Genomic DNA, 24,723 nt, shown 5'->3' with positions numbered 1-24,723 from the left:
TTATAAAGCTTCAGGGAAACACCAGTCAGCCATAACAATGACAAACTAATTCAAGTAGACCATCCACAAAACTCAGCGTGGTTCACTATGCACAATTAAAATCATAAAGATTATATACTAGGTCTGTGCCAGGCTGGCTCAGTTGTAGCACTCTTATCTCCAACTCAGAAGGTTGTGGGTTCAAGCCCCATGTCGGAACTTGAATCACATCGTCTAAGCCGACGTTCAAATGCAGGGCTGGAGGTTATTGCATTGTCAGAGGTGCTGTCCTTTGGATGAGACGTTATATCAAGGTCCCATCGGCCTGCTTAGGCGGACGTGAAAAATCCCATGATACTATTCGAAAAGAGAAAGCAGTTGTTCCCGGTGCCGGGCCAACAAATTTCCCAAATAAAATTGGTCACTCGCTCCATGGTTATTTGTGGGACATTGCTGTATGCAAAATTGTCTGCTGCCCTTAACCTACAAAATGCACTGTCAAACCACTTCAAAGCATATCCTGTGAAGCACTTTAAGACATTCTTTTGATGTGATAAGGCTCTATTTCAAATTGAAGGATTATTATTGTTTTGAAAATAATGTATGAATATCACAGAAGATGTTGCAACTAGGGAACAATTGCAATTAAAAAAATTGTTATTGCTTAGTTCCTTTAACCAAAAAAACAACATTTAAACAAACCACAAATATAAGCCCTCACATCTACAGTCAAATAAATTACAACAGGTTAATTTAGGTGCAGGAAATTGCTCTGCTTGCCCGAGATTTGAGGTGTAAGTTAAATTGCACCTGAATTTTACAAAATGTGTCACAAACAGCATGTAAGTGTAAAGATTGACCTGATAAAATCTGCAGGTAGCAAGACATGATGAAAAACATGTGGGTAAAGTGTGACATTCAAAAATTCATCTACATCCGTATAAAACATACAAAGTTAAAGACTGAAAAAGGCTAATTAGTTGATATATTTTGTTCTCTTTGATCAAACAAGTTCTAACTATTTGAGAAAAAAAACAAGTTCAATTTGTCACATAGCGCTGAAACAATTTATCAGCTACTAAAACCAAACACTAATGTAGCGTAAAAAAGAACCATTACATTTTTGTATCAATTTGCCAAAAGTGGGAATAATCTTTCCCTAGTATCAGTCAAAACCTACCATCTCCACGCCTCTGCTGGCCTTCATATATTCAATGAGCCTCATTTATAAAACACAGATACACTCCCACCTTTAAAGATCTGAATCGTGGCATCTCTAGATTTCTCTCCTCCAGATAATCAATGGACGGTATAGAACTCTGTTTGCAAATACTTGTGGTCTGTTACAAATAGAACGACTTTCCACTGATTTGGAGCATTCAGGTCATTTTTATCTGCTGGAAACAGAAGTACCACTAACATGGACCTCTCAGTTCCCCCCTCCCCCCACCCAACACCCCCAGCATCATTAAGATAAACCTCTGCTTGCTTCCCTTAGCCAGATACTGATCCACATCTTACCCTTGCTGCCCATTGATATCAATTATTTGAATATCACACTGAGATGTCTTGTAGAATTCCATTTTCCAAACGTTTGGGAATATTGTGGCCAGTACATCCACTATCTCCTCTTTGAATTCCTTCAGTATTCTGGGATGCATACCATCCAGACTACTTTAGGTCTCATTTACTTTTTTAAAATGTACATTTGTTCTTCTAATATTTTTCACCAGCAGATGCTCTATCACATCCTCCTCTATTATTCCTGGAGTCCTCCTTTCACATATCTCTATGGAAAGAAAACCCTCAAAGTAACAAATCATTTCCTCCATACTTTTATTCTCAACTTTGAGATTTCCTACTTCAGCTAAAAGTAATTTCACTCTTTCTTTGACTGTTAGTTTTCATAAACAATTGAGCAGGATGCAGTACACACTCAGTGGATAGCAAGCTTGTAAAAAATGAAAATCCCAACATTTATTTTGTCTTTCACCAAAACAGACACTATCAAAGCAAAGGTCCATCATCACACTGGGTCAAACCAGTTTACAACTTAATCCTGTCCATCTTCGCTTTGATTTTCTTAACGCTACTAATTTGGTTTTTAGCATCAAGCCTTTGCAGTAACCAACTTCACATAATACGTGAAAATGCTGATCACTGAAGGCCCGCCCGCTATTGGTGGGGTGGACAAGGCGGGGGACATGAAGCAGGCCGGAGCCCACTGAACGGAGAGGTTGGTAGGGGTTAGGAGGTCGCAGAGGTAGGGAGGAGCAAGGCCATGGAGGGCTTTGAAGGTATGGACCAGGATCTTGAACGGTATCCTCTGTGTGATGGGAAACCAGTGGAATCTGGAGGGGATGGGGTGTCCATCCTTGGATGGTGATGCTGTCAGCGCCTGAGATGTGAAGGCGCTGACGGGAGCCAATCAGGAGGGCCTCGGTCTTGTTGATGTTCAACTGGAGAAAGTTAGCTCTCATCCAGGACTTGATGTCTGACAGACAGTCTGTCAGCACAGTAGTGGCCGTGGAATCGAGGGTGGAGACAGAGAGATAGACTTGGGTGTCATCCACATACATGTGGAAGTTGACCCAGTGTCAGTGGATGATGTCACCAAGGGGGAGCATATAGATATTGAAGAGGAGGGGACCAAGGACAGAGCCCTGAGGAATTCCGCACGAGACGGTATGGGGGCTAGAGGAGAAACCGTTTGTGGAGAGGAGGCGGAGATGGTGTGAGAGGTACGATCTGAACTATTCATGAAGGTTCAGGTGAGAGGAGAGGCGTTGGAGGAGGATAGAGTGGTCAACTGTATCAAAGACAGCAGAGAGGTCAAGGAGAACGAGGCGGCAGAGGGAGCCCTGGTCACAGATGGACAAAATATCATTTGTCACTTTGACCAAAGCTGCTTCTGTGATGTGGGTGGCATGGAAACCCGTGGAAGGGTTCGTGAACTGAGTGGCAGGAGAGGTAGTAACGAAGCTGGGAAGCAACAACTCGTTGCAGGACAACAACAAGAACTTGGATTTATATAGCGCCCTCCATGCTGGACGGCGATCCAAGGACCTTGGAAAAGAAAGGGAGGTTGGAGATGAGGTGGTAATTTGAGAGCAGGGATGTGTCCAAGGAAGGTTTTTTTTAAGGATAGAGATGATGACTGCTATTTATTTTTAAATGAGTGGGAATGGTGCCAGTGGACAGAGAGAGGTTTATGATGTCTGTGAATGGAGGGGCAAGGAGGTGGAGCTGGGAGGTAAGGAGAGGGGTAGTGATGGGAGCAGGTGGTCGGTTTCATGCAGGTTATAGTGGTGGTGAGGGAGGAGTGGGAGACAGGTTCAAAGGTGTGGAGGGAGGGAAAGGCCTAGGGTGTGATGGAGATGGGGAGGGGATGTAGTCGGAAGGACAGAGGCAGCTGAGTGGATCCCCTCGACTTTGGCATTAAGGAAGCCCAGCATCGCTTCGCAGTTGGAGTTAGTAGAGTGGATGGGCGAGGCGTGAGAAGGTGGGTGGAGGAGCAGGTTGGTGATGGGCAAGAGGAGCCTAGGGCAGAAGTTGGCAGAGGAAGAGCAGAAGGAGGTGAACTGAAGGTAGACGTCGCTTAGGATGAGGAGGTGTTCGGAACAGAGGGAGAGGGACGATAGGAGGGTGGAGATGTGGGGGAGGATTTGGGGGTGCGAAAGATAAGGAGAATTTTGAGGGAATGGTTGGAGGGGTGATAAAGGGTAAGGTGCTCAAAAGAAGGGAAGGTTCCAGAGGAGTAAGGGGATAGGCCGAGCGGGGACCGGGAGACGAGAGCCACACGACCACCATGGCGGTTAGGTCGTGGGGTATGACGGAAGGTGTAGCCAGGTGATGTGGCCTCTGTCAGGGGAAAGGTGTTGCCTGGTTTTCGTGAGGGTGAGAAATTCAATGTTTTCATCGTCATTGAGGTCTTGGATGTTGAGTGTTGTATTGGAGAGGGAGCGGACATTTTGTAGGCCGATGCGGAGGTGACAGATGGGGTCGGAATGTGGGGGACGATGGGGGGAGGGTAAGGTTTGACAGGGAGGGTGGGAATGTGGATGAGGGAGGAGAGTTTGGCCCCGGGGTCAGGGACCGATGGGCCTTGCAGTGAGAATGGGGGATAGGGCAGTCAGAATGGCTGCTGTTGGACAGCCATCAGAGTCTGCTACGGTGGGCCCAACAGAGGATTTGTCTAACACCCCTTTGATCTCTATTAGTTTGCCCTTTGGCAAGTTATAATAATAGTCCTGCCTTGATAAAGCACTTTATCCCTTTGAAAGGAGTCCTGTAGCTCAGTGGTTAGAGCACTAGTCTCACAAGCGAGAGACCTGGGTTCAATTCCCTCAGAGCGAAACCATGGGCAAGTTTCCTTACTCCACATGCCTGATAATAATCCTTCAAAAAAAACCACAATAATAAAATTGGTCACTTCAATCCACGAATGTTTGTGAGACACTACTGTGCGCAATTAGCTGTCGTGTTTCGCCCACAAATATACAATTCACTCTATAGTCTATTCTGTGATGTCCTTTGAGACGTCTAGAAGACGTAAAAAAGTGCTATATCAAATGCAAGGATTATTATTATTATTGTAGAAGTGTTTCAGAGGATTTACTACAACTCTGCATATTTTTTATGGTTTCTGCCTTGCCCACAACACAGAGACAACCCTTGTAAAGGTCATAAATTATGTCCTCTCTCTGTGCGACTCTGCTTCCTCGTCCTCCTGGACCTTTCCGCCCATGTTCAACATGGTCCACCACTCCATCCTCATCCACCGCCTCTCCTCCCTCATCCACCTCAGTGGGACCACACTATCCTAGTTCAAGTCGTACTTAACAACCGCCTTCACTTCATCTCTGCAAACGGTTTCTTCTCCTCCGTGTAACGTACCACAAGGCTCCATCCTTGGCACCCTCCTCTTCCTCATCTACATGCTTCCTCTCGGCGATATCATCCGCAGACATGGGGGTCAACTTCCATATGTATGTGGATGACACCCAAATCTACTTCTCCTCCAGCATTCGACTCCAGGACCGACAATGTTCTGTCAGTTCGCTTGTCAGACACCAGGGCCTGCAACTAAATGTAGACAAGACGGAAGCCTTGGCTTCCATCAACATCTTCTATCCTGCGGCTCTGATCTCCTCAACCTCCCCAGCCTATTCCTCAGACTCACTGAACTGGTGCGCAACTTTGGCGTCAGACTTGACCCACAGCTGTTCTTATCCCAACCTGGTCCCTGACCATGACCGCTTTCCTCCACCTCAGCCACATTGTCTGCCTACGACCATACCGGGTCTCTGAAATGCTCTTCCTCTATCCCTCCACCTTGCCCACTCCTTCCACATCTTCAGGTAGCACTTGAAGGGTCACACTCTGGGATGCTAACCTGTGTGAGGGATTTTTATAGAGTAAATAAGGAAAAACTGTTTCCATTGGCAGATGGGTCAGTAACTCGGGGACATAGATTCAAGATAATTGGCAAAAGAACCAGAGGGGAGATGAGAACATTTTTTTACACAGAGAGTTGTTACGATCTATACACACACACACACTCACGGACAAAGAGACACTCACTGCGAGAGACACACACACTCACAGAGACACACACACTCACAGACACACACACACTCACAGACACACACACACTCACAGACACACACACACTCAGACACAGAAAAAGACATGCACACACACTCACAGAGAGACACACACGCACAGACACAGAGACACACACACTCAAACATATAGAGAAAGAGACACACACACAGAGGGAGACACACTCATAGAGAGAGAGTGAAAGACCCCCCCCCCCCCCCCCACACACACACACACACATACTCAGACACTCACAGACACAGAAAAAGAAACACATTTACAGACATTAAAGGTGCTTCCTGCCAACCTCCGGCTCATCAGGTCACTTCATCGCGAAGTGATGCTGACTGGGACCAGATGTCCTAGAAACCAGCCATTTTGATTTTCTGCATGATGGCTGGTACCCTGTGTACTAAAAAGTGGCAAACTTCTAGGTCATCAGGGCGAGGCAAGTGTCATTTCCCATGAGCTGCGCAGCTTGCAAAAAGCAAGCTTGGTGCAACCTGATAAGGCAGAAGATAACTATTCTTCAGTGTGGGAAGTGCACAGGAAACTGCATGCCTTCTCAGGGAACTTGGAATTGCTGATCAGTTACTGCGCTTTGTTATTGCGATGCTTTGGTTTACACGGACCCTAATGACTGCGTTATAATGGGTGCTCCCATGTGTTATTAAGTGCTTTGAGGCTTCTCAACAACTGATAAGGTGCTATATATCAATTCAAGGATTATTATTATAACTGATCAAAAAACAGGATATTTATTTAATTTCTGTCGATAGGATGATACTGATGCAGATCACTTGCTACCTGTGCAAACAGACACTACTTCAAAATATTGTGCAAAGTTCTTTGAGGTGAAAAGAACCAAGCCTCAAGTACAATATGATGAAGAGTTTCTTTTAAATCAGCCCTATGTTATTTAGAAATCATGTACTGGTTTCAAATTGATTTGTCCAATAAAATAAGACTTTTAAATTTGGTTGCTTGTCTGATCTACTGAGATCAGATGTAAGGTAAAGACAGTGATATAGCTGACTAATGTGCTATGTGGTCAAAGCAACAAAGTGTAGAATAGCACAACACATGAGGTGTTAACAGCAGCTTCTAAGAAATGTAGACTGTATCAAAATTATTTTATATGTATAACATTAGCACATTTTAACCACATGACTAATTTCAAGATTTCAGAAAGCCCACAAATTCTCTGAATTCTGGTTCAACTGCTAATTTTACCAATGGTAAAAAATAGAAAAATTACACATAGCTTTGCAACTATCATTGGAATGGTTCCCTGGATAATCTACCACTTTTTAAACATTTTTATAAATTTTCAGTAATGTAGCAGTTCCTCTAGCTAGTGAATGCAATAAATATGTTGCAGAAATAGGCTGTGGTGCAACAATGCATGCAAACCTATCAGAGGCTAGAGATAGAAGTTTGCACTCATAATTAAACTGAGCAATTAGACCACATATCCATGAACCTCATTGGTATGATTATGTGTCCATTTCTATACCACTCTGTTGATGTATGCATGCATGAAAGATTTTGACTTATGTAAAATTCATATTTTAGTCCTTTTGTCATTTGAATACATGAACAGGGAGAGCTGAACTGGAAGGCATAGATTTACAATTTAAAATTCTCAAACAGGATAAAGGATTACATTGGAATTCAATACCCATACTAATTGGTACCGGACTCATTGTGTGTATGAACAATATCAGGTCATTGTGCAAAATACACAGAACAAACTAAAACATCTTCAACCAGATGCACTGTCACTGTAATGCCATACAGTATCAACCCTGAGGGTGAGAAAAGCATGGATGAGGGTCTCGGTGGTCTGAGTGAAGAGGTAGTGAGGTGGGCAAAATTTCAGAGGTGAGGGAAAGCTGAGCGGTCAGAGCACACACATGGGGTTTAAAGGACATAACAGTTGGGAGTCAAACAAGACACTGAGTTTCTGCACCAGCATAATACTGCTGAAACGAATGCTGGTCTGGAACTGTAAACAAAATTTTCAACCTGATAAAGTGAATTAAATATGTTTACCTTGCTGATGTTTGGTTGACTCCAGCAGAGCAACATGCTCGCAGACAGAAACAAATCAAATGGTCTGGAGGCTTGGTCCACTCTAAATTTTGCAAGAGTCATGTGAGCAACGATCATTCTTATTAGAGATAATATCTTGCATCCATTTCCTCAAACCAGTAGAGAGATGTTCCTTGAAATCTATCCTCAGTATTCCTCAAGCGTATTACTCAAGCAAACACTACCAGGAAATGGCTCCCTAAAATGGTTCCTGTATACACTGCAGTCATTCTCTATACAATAAATAATAACAATTCTTGCATTTTATATAGCGCCTTATCACATTGTTGAGATGTCTCAAAGTGCTTCACTGACTATTGTAAAGTGGATTTATTGTATTATGTGGGCAAAACGTTGTAGCTAATTCTTCACAGCAGTGTCCTACAAACAGTTCTGACGAAGGTTTGTGGACCCGAAACGTCCACAAAATGTCCGAAACGTTTCTTTCTCCATAGATGCTGCCTGACCTGCTGAGTATTCTCAGCAACTTTTGTTTTTGTTGTACAAACAGTCAAGAATTGGGTTACCAAATCATTTTTTATTTGATTTGATTATTTTTTTTGAAGGGATTTTTCTCCACGGAAAATCGATCTGACAATTGATTAACACCTGGATTCCGATTTACTGCTAGGAACACAAATTGATAAAGTGTCTTATTATGGTCGTCGAGAGGATGTGAATTTTGTGGGCGAAAGCTACAGTTACATGAACGCAATGCATTTTATTTTAAGGAACTAAAGTAATGTGATAGCAAAAACATTTTCATGGATTGAATGACTAAATTATTATTTTTTTTGAAGGGATTATTATGCCAATCGACTAACTTACTGGTAGGTAAACAGAGGAGTGTGGAGTAAGGAAACCTGGCTAAGGTTTTGCCAGGTCCGGGAATTGATCCCAGGTCTTCTCGCTTGAGAGATGAGCGTGCTAACCAATACGCTACAGGATTGCACTAAAGGCATGTTTGGAACTCAGGTTCTTAGCTTTCACCAGGTTCTGAAAATATCAAAACAAAATGATACAAGTATGGTGTGACAAGACCTTGCAGGTTTTGTGGTCTGTTGGTTTCATGCGTAATGAATCTTTGATCAGTGCCAGGTTAACATCAGTTCTTGCATCAGCGCAATCACTCTTGCATTACTGATGAATCTTGCATTAATGCCAGGGCAGGCTCGAGGGGCTGAATAGTCTACTCCTACGTCTTATGGTCTTAACATATAATAACCTTTTAACATCTCATGCTTTCTTCAAATTGTAAAATTACTGAAAGCATTTAGAGCTGAGAATATAGATTTGAGTATCTAAATTGGGGATCTTTGAACATATTCTACAAGGAACAACTGGTTAAACTCAAGCACAGAATCTGGTGTACCAGTGTTTACTGTCTTTGCATTTTGTATTCACGTAGAGCTTAGAGAATTATTGAGGATAGTCAATACATCAGTAAAATCATAGAATGTGCCACTTCCAATTTAAAGAAAATTGGAAATAAAAGTTTCACTGCAAAGTCTGTGTGAAAAGCAACCTCTTTGAAGTGTGTGAGTTATTATAGTGGTCAGGATTTAGGCTGAAGACAGCACATTGCACATTTGACACTACACAAATTATGATTGTGGCATATCATAGCTTTCATACAGACTCTTATCACAATCTGAGGCTTTAACTTTGTGATGAGGGACAGCAAATGATGATTCATGAGAACAACAGGACTAAAGAATGTGAGGCAAGAACTTATAGCTCAAGGGGCTGAAAGCCAATATATCCCATGGGATGAAAGAACTATGCACTGCTTGGAGACACAAGGCAGTAGATCTCATCTAACAACCCCATAAACGTTTTGAGGAGGTGACCACGCTATCCTACTCCACCGCTTGTCCTCCCACCTCAACCTTCGAGGCACTGTCCTTGAGTGGTTTAGGTCGTACCTTTCTCACCGTCTTCACTTTGTCTCGACGAATGGCTTCTCCTCCACCCCCCGTACTGTCTCATGTGGAGTCCCTCAGGGCTCTGTCTTCGGTCCCCTCCTCTTCACCCTCTATATGCTCCCCCTTGGTGACATCATCCGCAGACATGGGGTTAACTTCCACATGTATGCGGATGACACCCAACTCTACCTTTCCTCCTCTACTCTCAACTCCACGACCACCGATGTCCTGACACCCTGCCTGTCCGACATCGAGTCCTGGACGAGAGAAAACTTTCTTCAGCTCAACCTGCGAAAAACCGAGGCCCTCCTGATTGGCTCACGTCAGCGCCTCCGCACCTCAGGCGCTGACACCATCAGCATCCAAGGCTGCACTCTCCACCTCTCAAAGCCAGTCAGGAACCTCGGCGTTTTGTTCGACCCTGAGCTGTCCTTTCTCCCTCACATCCGCACCACAACTGGCACCGCCTTCCATCACCTCCGGAACATCGCCAGACTACGGCATTACCTCACCCCTCACGCTGCTGAAACCCTGGTCCACGCCTTTGTCACCTCAAGGCTGGACTATGGGAACTCTCTCCTCGCCGGCCTTCCCGCCACCTCCCTCCACAAGCTGCAGGTCATTCAGAACTCTGCAGCTCGTGTACTGTCCCGCACCAGACACCGCGACCACATCACTCCCACCCTCGCTCGCCTCCACTGGCTCCCCATCCCCCAGAGGATTGATTTCAAGATCCTCATCCTCACCTACAAGGCCATTCACGGCCTTGCTCCCTCCTACCTCTCCAACCTACTATCCCCCTACCTACCTGCCCGTACCCTCCGTTCCTCTGGCTCCGGTCTGCTCCACGTCCCCCGCCCCAACCGCCCTACCATCGGTGGTCGGGCCTTCAGCCTCTCAGCCCCCAGGCTCTGGAACTCTATCCCCCAGTGCCTTCGCCGCTTCCTCCCTCTCCTCCTTCAAGGCCGGTCTCAAAACCTTTCTCTTTGACCGAGCCTTCAGCTCCCCTCTCGACTCTCTTCCCCTCCTCGCTCCCTTCCTTCCCTCCCCTCACCCTGACCATTTCCCCCCTCCTCGCTCCCTCCCTTCCCTCCCCTCACCCTGACCATTTCCCCCTCCTCGCTCCCTCCCTTCCCTCCCCTCACCCTGACCATTTCCCCCCTGCTCGGGTCATGACCCAACTGTGCAGCGCCTTGGGACGTCCTCCTGACGTGAAAGGCGCTTTATAAATGGAATCTTGTTGTTGTTGTTGTTGTTGACATGCCGATTTCAAATGCATATGACGTTGTGTACCTAGACATTCAAAAGGCCTTCACCAAAATCACACAAGGCTCCTTTAGAAACTGATGTCATTGAGTATCAAGGGTAACACAGAGAGATTAGTAACTGGCTAATTTGTTGCAGAAAAATGGCTGCTGCTGAAGGGCAATATGAAAAATAACTGATTTAAATGTTTAAATAAATACTCAGACTGGAAACTGTATGAACTGTACAGACTGGATGTATTCCATTCATTTGAAAATTATAGTGATCAAAAGCTAAAACTCACAATGAGGGAAAAACTAAGACAGTTCTAATTTAACTGCTCTTCAGAGGAAGTTTTCATTTATATTGTACATATATCATTACGCCACAATATGTTAATCATCGTTTCATTTGAGACAAGGTACGTTCCAAGAGCATTTACTCACAGAGATGGAGTATTCTCAAAAGATGACTCTGATTGGCTTCTTATAGGTGGACAACAGTCATTTTCTTCAATTTCATTGAGCTCTTCATCTGTGATGATGTCAAACGTTGCATCATCCGGCTTTGTAAAAGTTTCTATAAATGGCAAAAATTGGCATTGCTTATACTTCTATATATAGAGCAAACAGAATGTACCATGAGAGTAAGAACATAAAGCACAGAATGAAACCGGTATCACTCATTATGCTTACATTTGTGGTGAAGAACTAGTTGAGAATAGGATGATTATCAATGCTCTTACATGGAGCAAATCATATATCATAGAACCATTTACTGGACAGAGGAAGGAAATTTGTCTCATCGTGTCTGTGCTGGCTCTTTTAAGATCAATCCTTTCAGTCCCATTTACCGACCCTTTCCCCATACCCCTGTAGTTAACACCACTCCCAACAACAACAACAGCAAGATTCCATTTATAGAGCGCCTTTCACGTCGTGAGGACGTCCCAAGGCACTGGACAGCAGGGCATTCATATCCTAACTAAACAGTGTAAACCCCCATTTGCTCATTTGCTAACCATCTTAAAATTACTAACTCACCAACCAGTGGAAATAATTTCTGCCTACTGACTCCATCAAACCCCCTCATAATTTTAAAGATTACTATCAAACTTTTTTGTTCCAATTGAAAAATTCCCAGTTCCTCCAGTCGCTGCTCATAGTCTGCTCTGGTCAAGGTGACAAATGACATTTTGTCCATCTGTGACCAGGGCTCACTCTGCCTCCTCATCCTCTTCGACCTCTCTGCTGCCTCAGCCTTCAAAGTGCTGTTCTTGAATAGTTCAGGTCTCATCTCTCACACCATCTCCAATTTGTTTCTGCCAATGGTTTCTCTTCCAGCTTCCGCACAGTCTTGTGAGGCATTCCTCAGGGCTCCATCCTCGGTCCCCTCCTCTTCAACTCTACATGCTCCCCCTTGGTGACATCATCCGCAGTCATGGGGTCAACCTCTAAAAGTATGCAGATGACACCCAACTCTATCTTTCTCCCTCCACCCTCAACTCCAGGACAACTGCTGCCCTGACAGACTGCCTTGCCTGTCTGACATCAAGTCCTGGATGAGAACCAACTTTCTATAGTTGAATGTCAGCAAGACTGAGGCTCTCTTGGTTGGCTTGTGCCGGTGCCTCCGCACCTCAGTATCAGTATCCACGGTTGCACACTCCATCTAACCTAGCCACTTAGGAACCTGGGTGTTTTTGTTCGATCCTCAACTGTCCTTTCTCCCCCATATCCGTGCCATTGCCTGACTCAGTCACTGCCTCACCCCTTAAGCTGCCGAAACCCTCACACACGCATTCGTCACCTCAAGGCTCGACTACAGAAATGTCGGCCTCCCCAACATTTCCCTCCACAAGTTGCAGATCATCCAGTACTCAGCAGCTCGTGTCCACTCCTGCACCAGGTTCCATGACCCCATCACCCCACCCTCCCCTGACTTCCCATCCCTCAGAGGATAGAATTCAAAATCGTCGTCCTCACGTTCAAGGGCCTCCAAGGCTTGCCCCCACTACATCTTTGACCTGCTGACCCCCTATCAAACTGTCCGCTCCCTCCGCTCAGCAGGCTCCAGGTCTCGCGCCCAACCCGCCCTACCATCGATGACCCGGCTTTCGGCCTCTCTCTCCCCATTCTTTGGAACTCTATCACACAATCCCTTCACCTTGCTCCCTCTTTTGCCTCCTTCAAAAACATCTCAAAGTACTTCACAGAATATACCTTGAAATTAATGTACTGCGTATTTGTCGGTGAAATGAGGCAGCCAATTGCACACAGCAGTGTCACACAGTTGTGGTTTAAGTAAACAGATTGAAAGAGCGCCTTACCACGTCAACGAAAGGACGCAAATTTTGTGGCGAATGCAGCAACCACATGAATGTAATGGATTTTATTTTAATAGACTAAACTAATGTGATGGTGGCTAAATTCTCAAAAGGCATTTGACAGCGGTCTCTAGGTGAAACCTTTAAGAAACTTTTAAGAATTGGGCATCAACAACAACAAATTAGATTTGTACAGTAATTTTCACGTTGGGAGGACATCCCAAGGCGCTGGACAGTCAGGGATTTGGACCCGAGCAGGGGGTTGGGATCAGGAGGGGTGGAGGACAGGGATGGTAGGGTTAGGAGGATGGCCGAAGGCACGGTCGAAGAGCAGGGTTTTGAAACGTGCCTTGAAGGAGGCAAGGGATGGAGTGAGGCGAAGGGACTGTGGGATGGACTGTGGGGGCAGCAGCTGAAGGCCCGACCGCTGCTGGTGGGGTGAGTCAAGTGGGAGACGTGGAGCAGGCCGGAGCCTGCTGAGTGGATGGAATGGACAGGTTGATATGGCGTTAGCAGGTCACAGAGGTAGGAAGGAACAAGGCCGTAGAGGGTTTTGAAGGCTAATTAACTTGTATTCTAAAGTCAAATTAACTTGCATTCTAAATTAATAATAATAATAATAATCCTTGCATTTGATATAGCGTTTTCACGTCGGGAGGACGTCCCAAAGCGCTTCACAGAACACACTGTAAAGTGAATTGACTGTACATTTGTGGGCGAACGCGGCAGCCAATTGCGCACAGCAATGTCCCACAAACAGTCGTAGATTGAAAATGACCAATTTAATTATTGTTTTTGGTTTTTTGGAGGGATTATTATTAGGCTCTGTGTGGAGTAAGGAAACTTGCCCAAGGTTTCGCCCTCTGCCTGGAATTGAACTCAGGTCTCTCACTTGCAAAGTGAGTGCTCTAACCACTGAGCTACAGGACTCCACAAATTGTGTATTGGCTGAGCAATACACAAGTTGAAGCACAAGCTTATGACCAAGAGGAAAAGCTCTGCCTGTTAATAGTGATGAGTGGAGTTTCAAAGGTGGAGTTTGTGTCTCTTGCTTTTCACACTATTCTTTAATGGCTTGGAATCACAAACATCTCACCAGAGAAGGATACTGTTAAAACCATCACAACTGCACCATTGCATACATTAGAATACATTAGAATATACAGCACAGAAACACGCCATTCGGCCCAACTGGTCTATGCCGGTGTTTATGTTCCACATGAGCCTCCTCCTGCCCTTTCTCAACTGAGCCTTCAAGCATAACCTTCTATTCCTTTCACCCTCATGTACCTATCTCGCTTCCCCTTAAATACATCTATGCTATTTGCCTCTACAACTCCTTGTGGTAGCAAGTTCCACATTCCCACCACTCTCTGTGTGAAGAAATTTCTTCTAACTTCCCTATTTGATCTATTTGTGACTATTTTATATTGATGGCCACTGTTTTTGGTCTCTCCCACAAGTGGAAACATTTTCTCTATGTCTACCCTATCAAAACCTTTCATAATTTTAAAGACCTCTATCAGATCACCCCTTACCCTCCTCATTTCAAGAAAAAAAGAGTCCAACTATGTTCAGCCTTTCCTGATAGGTATAACCTCTCAGTTCAGGATCATCCTTGTGAATCTCCTTTGCACCCTCTCCAGTGCCTCTACATCTCTTCTATAACGTGGGGCCCAGAAATGCACACAGTATTCTAAGTGTGATCTAACCAAGGGTCTATAGAGGTTTACCATAACTTCCCTGCTTTTCATTTCTATCCCTCTAGAAATGAACCACAATGCTTGGTTTGCCTTTTTTATGGCCTTATTAACCCGTGTTGCTACTTTTAGTGAATGGTGTATATGTACCCCAAGATCCCTTTGCTCCTCTAACCCATTTAGGTTCTTATTTTCCAGGGCATTACTTTCTCTCCACTGAAACTATCTACTTTAATCTAATTTCCCTACTTTTTATCTATTCTGAGTGGAGTGCTCAGAGAGCTCCGAGACCCTACCCCCGCGTGAATGCTGCTATATTAATGCAAGTTATTGTTGTATACATTTTTATTTCCTAAAATGTATAGTGAAACTTTTGATAACTCGACCTTGGGATAAGTCGTTAACCCCATATAACTCACATATATAATTAGTTACCAGAGGAACTATGTTCCTCTGATAACTAATCACCCTGGATATCTCATAACTCAGACTTTCACACTTTTAAGACACTGCTTCCACGTAAAATATCTCTGATAACTCATCAGTGGGCAAAGCAAATCCGCAGTTGCAACAAAGTATAAGGTGCCCAGGACTACACTTAATGATTGGATGGCAAACAAAAATAAAACTATTTTGTGACCGTCGTCATTTTTGCTAAGGATTGTGTAATCAGCTTGAATAACAATATCTATTTTTAGATTGTGGAGCCCTGTAGCTCAGTGGTTAGAGCACTCGCCTTGCAAGCGAGACACCTGGGTTCAATTCCAGACAGGGCGAAATCTTGGGCAAATTTCCTTACTCCACACGCCTAATAATAATCCCTCCTAAACAATAATAAATTGGTCATTTTCAATCCACGACTGTTTGTGGGACATTGCTGTGCGTAATTGCGCGTTTCGCCCACAAATATACAGTCAATTCATTTTACAGCATATTCTGTGAAGCACTTTGAGACGTCTAGAAGACTTGAAAAGCACTATATCAAATGCAAGGATTATTATTATTATTAAGTTACATAGATTATGCTGTTTTATTGGGTATTCAAATCAGTGCCTCATTCAGTATGTATGCACATGGTATGACAAAACGTTTATGTATCAGTGGCCATGCTAATTATTAAATAAAACATTACTCCCAAGGGGACCAAATACAATGTGGCTAATAGCTATGATACTCTGGAAAACTCATCACCTCTGATAAGTTATCATTTGAGTTATTTCCCTTCAGGTGACAAGTTATCGCAAAAGATAACAAAAAGGTTATATGTAACAATAGCAAAATTACATTTTTAAAGTGCCTTTTACATCGGGCGGATGTTCCAAGGCGCTGAATCGTTCAGGGATCAGGACCCGAGCGTGGCAGGGTTGGGATGAGGGACCGCAGAGGGGTTAGGAGGGTGGCTGAAGGCACGGTCGAAAAGGAGGGTCTTGAGTCGTGCCTTGAAGGATGCAAGTGAGGGAACAAGGCAAAGGGATTGTGTGATGGAGTTCCAAAGGGTGGGGGCAGAGTCTGAAAGCCTGGCCGCCGATGGTAGAGCTGGTCACGCGGGAGACATGGAGCAGGCGGTGGAGGAGGATAAGAGTGGTTCATGGCATCGTAAAAACACGTAGCAGAACGGAGTCAAATAAAAGTAGGAAAAAAATGTGAAACGGACACAACCATGAACATTTCTGAATGGACACGTAGTTGCTAACGTGCAGCACACTGAAGTGCTAGTGATATAACTATGTGGCTGACAGCCTAAATGTTGACTGATGGGCTGACTGGGCTGTTCCACGTCCCTCACCCGGATAGCCCCACAATCGGTAGTTGTGCTTTCAGCCTTTCTGGCCCCACTCTATGGAATGCTATACAGCATTCCTTTCAGCTTGCTCCCTCCCTCGCCTCCTTCAAGGCAAGTCTCAAAATCCTCCTGTTCGACCGAGCCTTCGGCCACCCTCCTACCCTCCCTGCACTCCACGCTCCCAACCCCCAGCTCGGGTCCAAATCCCTGCCTGTCCAATGGCTTGGGATGTCCTCCCAACCTGAAGGGTGCCATACGCTAGTAATTTTGTATTGTATTGTAATGTTGCAGCCACAGACATCTCAAACGTAGATAGCTAGTTTTTAACTGCATATCAGTCTGTGACAGCAGAGTGTATTCACCTGCACACTCGTGTATTTAATATACATGTATATTCAAGATCCTTGTTTTACCACGCTTAAGAGTATCCAAACCAAACAGAGTTCTATCCATCCCATCTATAAATGAAAATTCCAGAGATTTTATTGGAATTGAATGCACACTCTCTCCCTGCAGGGACTAGCGGTTGCAATCCTGGTGCTCTTTTGATTTTAATGCCCCAAATCCTGAATCTTACCTTGTCTAGAACGCCTGTGATCATTTTCCACAGCAGCACCTCGCACGCAGTGTACGTCCGAGAGAGAGAGAGAGAGAGAGCACCCGGGACGTTTGCAGACCTGCTCATCTGCTTCCGCCGGCTTGCCCTTCCAGCAGCATCCTGCCCTCCCCTTCCATCAGGGCTCACCCTCTACACAATCCCCTAAATCCCTCGATTCTTTTCAATGAATCCAGGGATTTTGGGAGCAGCATTACCATATGGAATCCTGGGATCAGGATTCCCGGGCTTGCAACCACTAGAAGGGACGCATTCTGCTTACCTAATTCCAGAAAGTAGGCACAGGTTGGCAAGAGACAAAGCTTGGGGACCCCAGAGTATGTGTTGGGGTACTACTGTTGTCTAACCAGCTAAAACTGCATAGATTGCCATTGAGAGCACTGAGATTGGCAAGCTTTCCTGCTGATTGTCCAGCTAGGACGGTTAGGGCTTTGGCTTGCAGGGTTAATGGGAGCTGAATGAGAAGAGTCCCTGCCCCCAGGGACTGGTTTGCCCTTCCAAGACCTGCCGATATGCCTTGGAGCACTGTTCCAAGTAGTTTTCCAAGCCATTAGATGCAAGAACAAATGTTCATGAACTCAGACTCCATAATGCTTTCTAGCAGCTGTGCGCTTTAAGATGTCTTGACCATCTGATGGCATTATATCAAATGCAGGATTATTATTTATTATTACTAATCCAACAGTGACTGTGAAATAAAATATAACAACGATAACACTGCAGAATACTGGATCAGTACCGGTGTTGCTGCTTGCAAGTCTTTCTGAAGTTGAGAGTGATGGAGATTCATCGGGGCTGTCGGAAGTACTAGAAGATCCTGCGTCACTGAATCGTTGAACAACAGCATTATGCTCTGACCAACAGGCTTTGCAGCAGCGTTCTCTTTTACCACTGTGTTTTGTCATCACAAAATTATTGCTGCAGTAGTAGCAGAAGATACGCCCACAAAGTCTGAAATGTAGCAAAACATTCAGTTTGAGATGACAAATAATCTCTCCATTAATTTCTACCAAGCAAGAAGCTGAACTTTCAATAGAATTATGTGCAGCTGAGTTATCCAACAAAATATCATCCCATGGGGAGAGGAGTTAAAGAATGACTTAGGGATGCTGTTCTATCAAGAAAACTGGACCATACACATCTTTAAGTTCAGGTGATATTCCCTATGTGACCTCCACTCCCTCTTCCTATCTCTCACTCACTCCCTCTCAGTCTTCTGCCTCTCAGGATTCCGCAAACTCTGTTCTCTCAATCTTCTCCAAGGAAGCCACTTGGGTCTTCGTGCAGTATTCACTTGGTGCTAAAGCTACGCTCTTCAAAAGTGCAGAAATTGCAGAGTTGAAGCTGCTGGAAAGTTCTGTTGGAGGGTAGTTTGCTCCCAATCACAAAAATGTATCAGGGACAGAGAGAGACCCACGTGAGGTTTAGAAATTGTCCAAGGATTGGAAAGGGGAGAGGAGGGTCACATATGGATTTATCTGAACAGAATGGTGCACATAGTGCAATTCTCTGGCTTTGAAAATTAATGTAAATTTGACTTTACAACAACAACAAAATTACATTGATAGGGCGGGTCGAGCGGGAGACATGGCGCAGGCCAGAGCCTGATGAACGGAGGGATCGGGCAGGTTGGTAGGGAGTCAGCAGGTCAGAGAGGTAGGAGGGGGCAAGGCCATGGATGGCCTTAAAGGTGAGGACGAGGATCTTGAATTCAATCCTCTGAGGGATGGGGAGCCAGTGGAGTTGGGCGAGGGTGGGAGTGATGGGGTCACGGAGTCTGGTGCTTGAGAGTACACAAGCTGCAGAGTTTTGAATGATTTGCAGCTTGTGAAGGGAAGAGTTGGAAAGGCCGATGAGGAGGGAGTTCCCGTAATCAAGTCTTGAGGTGACGAATGCGTGGGTGAGGGTTTTGGCAGCCTGAGCGGTGAGGCAGTGGCGGAGTCTGGCAATGTTGCGGAGGTGGTGGTAGGCAGTGCCGATCATGGCGCGGATGTGGGGGAGATAGGACAGTTCAGGGTCAAACAAGACACCCAGGTTCCTGACTGGCTTAGTGAGGTCGAGTGCGCAGCTGTGGAGGCTGATGGTGCCAGCACCTGAGGTGCTGGCGCGAGCCAATCAGAAGAGCCTCGGTCTTGCTGATGTTGAGTTGGAGAATGTTGGCCCTCGTCCAGGACTTGATGTCGGACAGGCAGTCGGTCAGGACCTCAGTAATCCTGGAGTTCAGGGTGGAGGTAGAGAGGTAGAGTTGGGTGTCATCCGCATACATGTGGAAATTTACCCCATGTCTGCGGATGACATCACCAAAGGGGAGAGGAGGGGACCGAGAACAGAGCCCTGAGGAACACCGCATGAAACAGTGCGGGGGCTGGAGGAGAAACCATTTGCCTCGACAAAGTGGAGGCGGTGTGAAAGGTAGGACGTGAACCAGTCAAGGACAGAACCTTGAAGGTTGAGGTGGGAGGAGAGGCGGTAGAGGAGGATTGAGTGGTCCACAGTGTCAAAGGCGGCGGAGAGGTTGAGGAGGACGAGGAGGCAGAGGGAGCCCTGGTCACACCTGGTCAGGATGTCGTTTGTGACCTTGACCAGAGCAACATTGGAGGGGTTCATGAAGGGAGTAAGAGGAAAGAGCGAAGCTGGGAGGCAACAGCACTCTCAAGGAGCTTGGATAGATTTGAGATGGGCCGGTAGCTAGATAGCTATGATGGGTCGAGGGAAGGTTTTTTCAAGGTGGGGGTGATAGTGATTTAGAATGTAATGCCACTGTAGGTCTGTGAGATTTGGAATAGTTTAAAAGATGGGGCTAGAAAATGTACAAGTCTTTACTTTGTGTGAGTTTCAGACTTGTATCATGACTAAAAAGCAGCTGTGATCTCGACCGGAATTATATATAGCGAGACGATCAGCAGTTGGTCAGAGAATGGAGTGTGAAATGCTCAGGGAATAAGCAACATTTATTGTTCGAGATTTGTTATACCAGAAATATTTTGCCATGAAATGATGAACTGTGCTCAAATACTTTTGTCAAGACACAGATCTGCATCAAACAACAACAATTTGAAATTATATGGCGCCCTTCATGCGAGGTAGTATCCTGACACCAATGTCATTTCCACCACAAAGTGACACCAACGGCAAATCTTTTGGATAGCACGCAGCACACAGAAAGATTTCAGTGGCGATCTGACAAACCACAACCTCAGACAATTTTTATGCTCACCTCTAATGCAGGCCTGAGACACTGGACCAAGATGACTACGTTATGTAATGGGGTTGTCCTGTAGGAACGCATTGAATTCCATTTGTATTTCACTTGAGGGGATTGTGCACATACTATTTTCCACTGAAATGTTGTATGTGCTGTTTTACAATTAGACTCACCTGCAATGATGCCGCCGTAACCACCATGTAAACTGACTTTGACAATCCAGACAATGATTCACCTCTCGGTCGCCAAGCCATCGAGCCTCTGTACGTAACTTTTGCTCAAACTCCAATGCATCAGATTTTTGCCATAAGGCATCCTTATCCCTGAAAGAAAAAACATGGCATTTTAGTCTGAAATATACTTGCTAACATGGATAGCGTATTATATTGAGGCATCAAATATGATAAATGCAACTTAGAGACGATATACATTTAAGAATGAATCCTGTATATATATATGTATATCCTGTATATATATATATTATTTTGTTTTTCACTGAACCAGATGTCTGTCGTTAAAGTGCAGCATCACAGATTAAATAAGAAATATTCAATTGAATGCAAAATTCTCCTCCAAGTGCACAGTTTCAGACATGATTTTTTTTTCTTCTATATTTGACCAACCCCATTACTTTATTGACATCAGAAAATGGCACGAGATCACTTGTGTCCCCAAACACAATCCTCAGGAGGCCTTTGCAATGACATCCAACAACACAACTCCAGTATTGTGACATACTTAATCAATTCAATTAGACGCTCCTCCAGGAACTGTTTAGTTCTGTCCAGGTCATCCACTTCGGCCAACAGTTTTTGTTCCGTTCTCTCTCTCTCTTCCTGTGTCATCTGAAGGTTCTTTTTATACTCTCTCAGTTCTTCCTTCACAGTTTCAAACTCCTCCAGAGATCTAGTGATAAAGATTTCAGGACTTTACCTGCAAACAAAATGCTTTGTAGAGATGAAGTGGGAGGCTGAGTCGGGTGGGAGATGAGCAGAATAGGAAGATTGAAAATTAATCAGCTTTCTGTGAAACCTGTCGCTATGAGTGTTCTTGTCTTGGACATCAATTAAAATTTTTATAGCATCCTTGCAGTGCTTCAGAGTGGCGGGGCTGCACACCAAGCAAGGGAGAAGGGGCTCTATGCACTGTCAAAGAGGTAGGTTTTAAGGAGGGATTTAACAACAGATAAAGAAAGGACACAGCAGAGGGATTGAGACAAGGAGTTCCAGAGGTTAAGGACATAGTGGTTGAAGCTCAGCCATCGATGGTAATGGTAAAAAATTAAATGTGGGCCGAGCGTCGAATTTGCCCCTACTTGGCAGGCCATAACAGGACTGAACACGTATGTTAAACAAATGAAGCAAGTTTAACAGCTCTCAAGAGGCTGTAATTTAAATTTAAAAACTGTCGCCTCAGATTTTTCACGATGGCAATGATTGTGAAGCTACAAAGGTATCAGTTCAGAGATACCACATCCACATTGTGGGAGTCCACCAATAAAACACATAGTACATCCTGTAAAGTGCATTTCGGATATCCTGCCGAAATGAAAGGTTTTGTACCAACTGCAAGGATTATTATTATATATTGTACAACTCTTTGGGAGGGATACACTGCAACCTAGTGGCTGCTTAGTATTAAGCAACAACAACTTGCACAATACAAAATAATTGCATTGCGCTTTTCACGTCGGGAGGCCTTCCCAAGCCCCTGGACAGTCAGGGATTTGGAACACGAACAGGGGGAGCGAGGATCAGGGACGGAGGGCAGGCAAGGTAGGAGGGTGGCCAAGGCGCTGTCGAAGAGGAGTTTTGAGACCTGCCTTGAAGGAGGCAAGGGAGGGAGCGAGGTGAAGGGACTGTGGGATGGAATTCCAAAGAGGGGGAGGAGAGAGCCAGTGGTGGGGTGGGCCGGGCAGGGGACGTGGAGGGAGCGGATAGGTTGATATGGGGTTAGCAGGTCACAGAGATAGGAAGGAGCAAGGTCGTGGAGAGCCTGGATTGTATTGAGACTCTCACATAGAATAACATCTCAAACATCTCAAAACACTGCAGAGCACAAAAAGATCATAAATTCTCCTGTATAAATATCAGCAATAACTTTCGCCAGGTGCAATTATCACATGTTACAAATGGGACTGAAGCAATTTGAAGGAATTTACACTTGTATACCCTCTAATAAGGGAAACTTTGGATGTCCCACAAAAGTATATCTTGTGTAGTTATTAAGTTAGTATCAATCTATATTATATGTAGGTTCCTACATCTAAACACGAAAGATTCCTACTTGGATATCAGGCATGAGTCCTGTAGCTCAGTGGTTAGAGCACTCGCTTTGCAAGTGAGAGACCTGAGTTCAATTCCAGGCAGAGGGCGAAACCTTGGGCAAGTTTCCTTACTCCACACACCTAATAATAATCCCTCCAAAACCCAAAACAATAATAAATTGGTCATTTTCAATCTACGACTGTTTGTGGGACATTGCTGTGCGCAATTGGCTGCTGCGTTTGCCCACAAATATACAGTCAATTCACTTTACAGTGTGTTCTGTGAAGCGCTTTGGGACGTCCTCCCGACGTGAAGAGCACTATATCAAATGCAAGGATTAATAATAATAATGCCTGTTTTACTGTAGGTGGAGAAGCAATGTTATTTTTAGCAGTAAAATAATTAGGATTGAGAAGCTTGTTTTATATTTACATTTCTCATTCCTAGTAGTGTTAAGTTATGCACAACTAACCATGTGCGCACAGAACTCCAATGGAGTGTCAGTGTTGAATTTCTTTGTGTGAATGCAATTAAGAATTGTCCACCCATCTCTCTGTGGAGTACAGAACTTGAAACAAGAACAACTTAACCAAGATTGTAAATCCAAGTCTCACTACTAAACTTTTACTCTTTGGATGGACGTCAAACCAAGGTCCCATCTATCTGTTCAGATGGACATTAAAGATCCCATGGTATCCTGGCTACCAATCCCCCAGATAAAGTTGGTCATTCACTTCATTGCTGTTTGTGGGAGATTTTTTGTGCACAAATCACTGAGTTTCATCTCTAAAAGTACACAGTCACTATATTTTGCATCCTGTGAAACACTCTGAGACGCCCTCTGAACCTGAAAGGCGCAATATCAGATGCAATAATTATTATTAATGATCATAAACATTGATACCTGGTGAAGTTTTCTGTCAGGGATATCAGTTCTTTCTCCTTTTGATTTCTCTGTGTCTCTGAATCCATGAACAGCTGTGTTTTTTCCTCCAACTGCTTTGACAATTTACCATTGAGGTCCTTGCAAATAAAAGTGCAAAAAATGAATTACTAATATGAAGCGTAAACAAAATTCAAATGCAAATTATCCAAATATAAATCCTGTACAGTTCTTTTCTTCCATTCTCAACGGTGTGAATAATTTTTCACTTTATACTTACTTGTAATTTCTGAACTTGTTCATCCATTGAGCTTATTTGGTTTTGTCGTTTATTAAGCTGCCCTTTCACAACTTCCAATTCTTCACAAATTTCCTAGTAAAACCAAATCATCAACATTGTCAACATATGTCAGACTCATAGCGTATACAGTGTATTATACATAGATAGAATGATGTTTTATAAAATGTAATGGGGAAATATTCTCTAGGCCACTACTTTCTGTTCAAAGTAGTGAGCTCAGAAAATAAATGTATTATGTTCAATATACAGGGCAATCCAGTTCTAAGACCCACCTCTCCCATATATTGGGTTTGCTTACAGTGAGGGCCTACTGTGGACGGACGCTGACCAGAAGCACATTACACCTTTACATCATCAAACTATTGATAAATAGGCAATTACCCCCAAAATGATAATTTCACATCTACAAAGAAGTGGTTGAATGCTGAATCGGGTAGAGACCTGGACCCAGATCTAACCTTTCAATAATGGTTGGTATGTGGCACAAAAATTGAGTCACAACCAAACTAGCTGGAAAAAGGAAGAAGCCTTATACTCAGAAAAACAAACGTAACTAAATAGTTCATAATATACTTGTCAATATTCTAGTAAGATTGAAACTTGTTTTGTAGGGAAGAAGTTTCATGCAAAATGTAGGAAAATTTTTTTATTGGTCTCAGTTCCGTTTCTGTTTTTTGGGGTGTATGCAAGTATTGATATGTAGTTAACATAGTTACAATCCAACAAAGATATCCATTTAAGCAGTTTATAGCAAATGTCGGCGAGACGGAAGCCATGCTCGAGACAGAGGCCCTA

The 24,723-nt window shown here is 44.3% G+C and overlaps 1 protein-coding gene across 1 annotated transcript in view; it reads right to left on the bottom strand.

Moving 5' to 3' along the window:
- fyco1a (FYVE and coiled-coil domain autophagy adaptor 1a) overlaps positions 1-24,723 on the bottom strand; it is a 73,427-nt gene that overhangs the window by 25,037 nt on the left and 23,667 nt on the right. The window contains exons 9-14 of the mRNA XM_042332493.1: positions 23,908-24,000; positions 23,649-23,767; positions 21,216-21,383; positions 20,651-20,800; positions 18,012-18,223; positions 11,294-11,426 (exon numbers count right to left, since the gene is read on the bottom strand). Of these exons, the coding sequence (XP_042188427.1) occupies positions 11,294-11,426; positions 18,012-18,223; positions 20,651-20,800; positions 21,216-21,383; positions 23,649-23,767; positions 23,908-24,000 (875 nt within the window). The remainder of the gene's footprint in view (positions 1-11,293; positions 11,427-18,011; positions 18,224-20,650; positions 20,801-21,215; positions 21,384-23,648; positions 23,768-23,907; positions 24,001-24,723) is intronic.

This window comes from Callorhinchus milii, unplaced genomic scaffold, assembly GCF_018977255.1.
Source record: "Callorhinchus milii isolate IMCB2004 unplaced genomic scaffold, IMCB_Cmil_1.0 Scaffold2, whole genome shotgun sequence".
Lineage (NCBI taxonomy): Eukaryota > Metazoa > Chordata > Chondrichthyes > Chimaeriformes > Callorhinchidae > Callorhinchus > Callorhinchus milii.
This window is presented reverse-complemented; position numbering and strand designations above follow the sequence as displayed.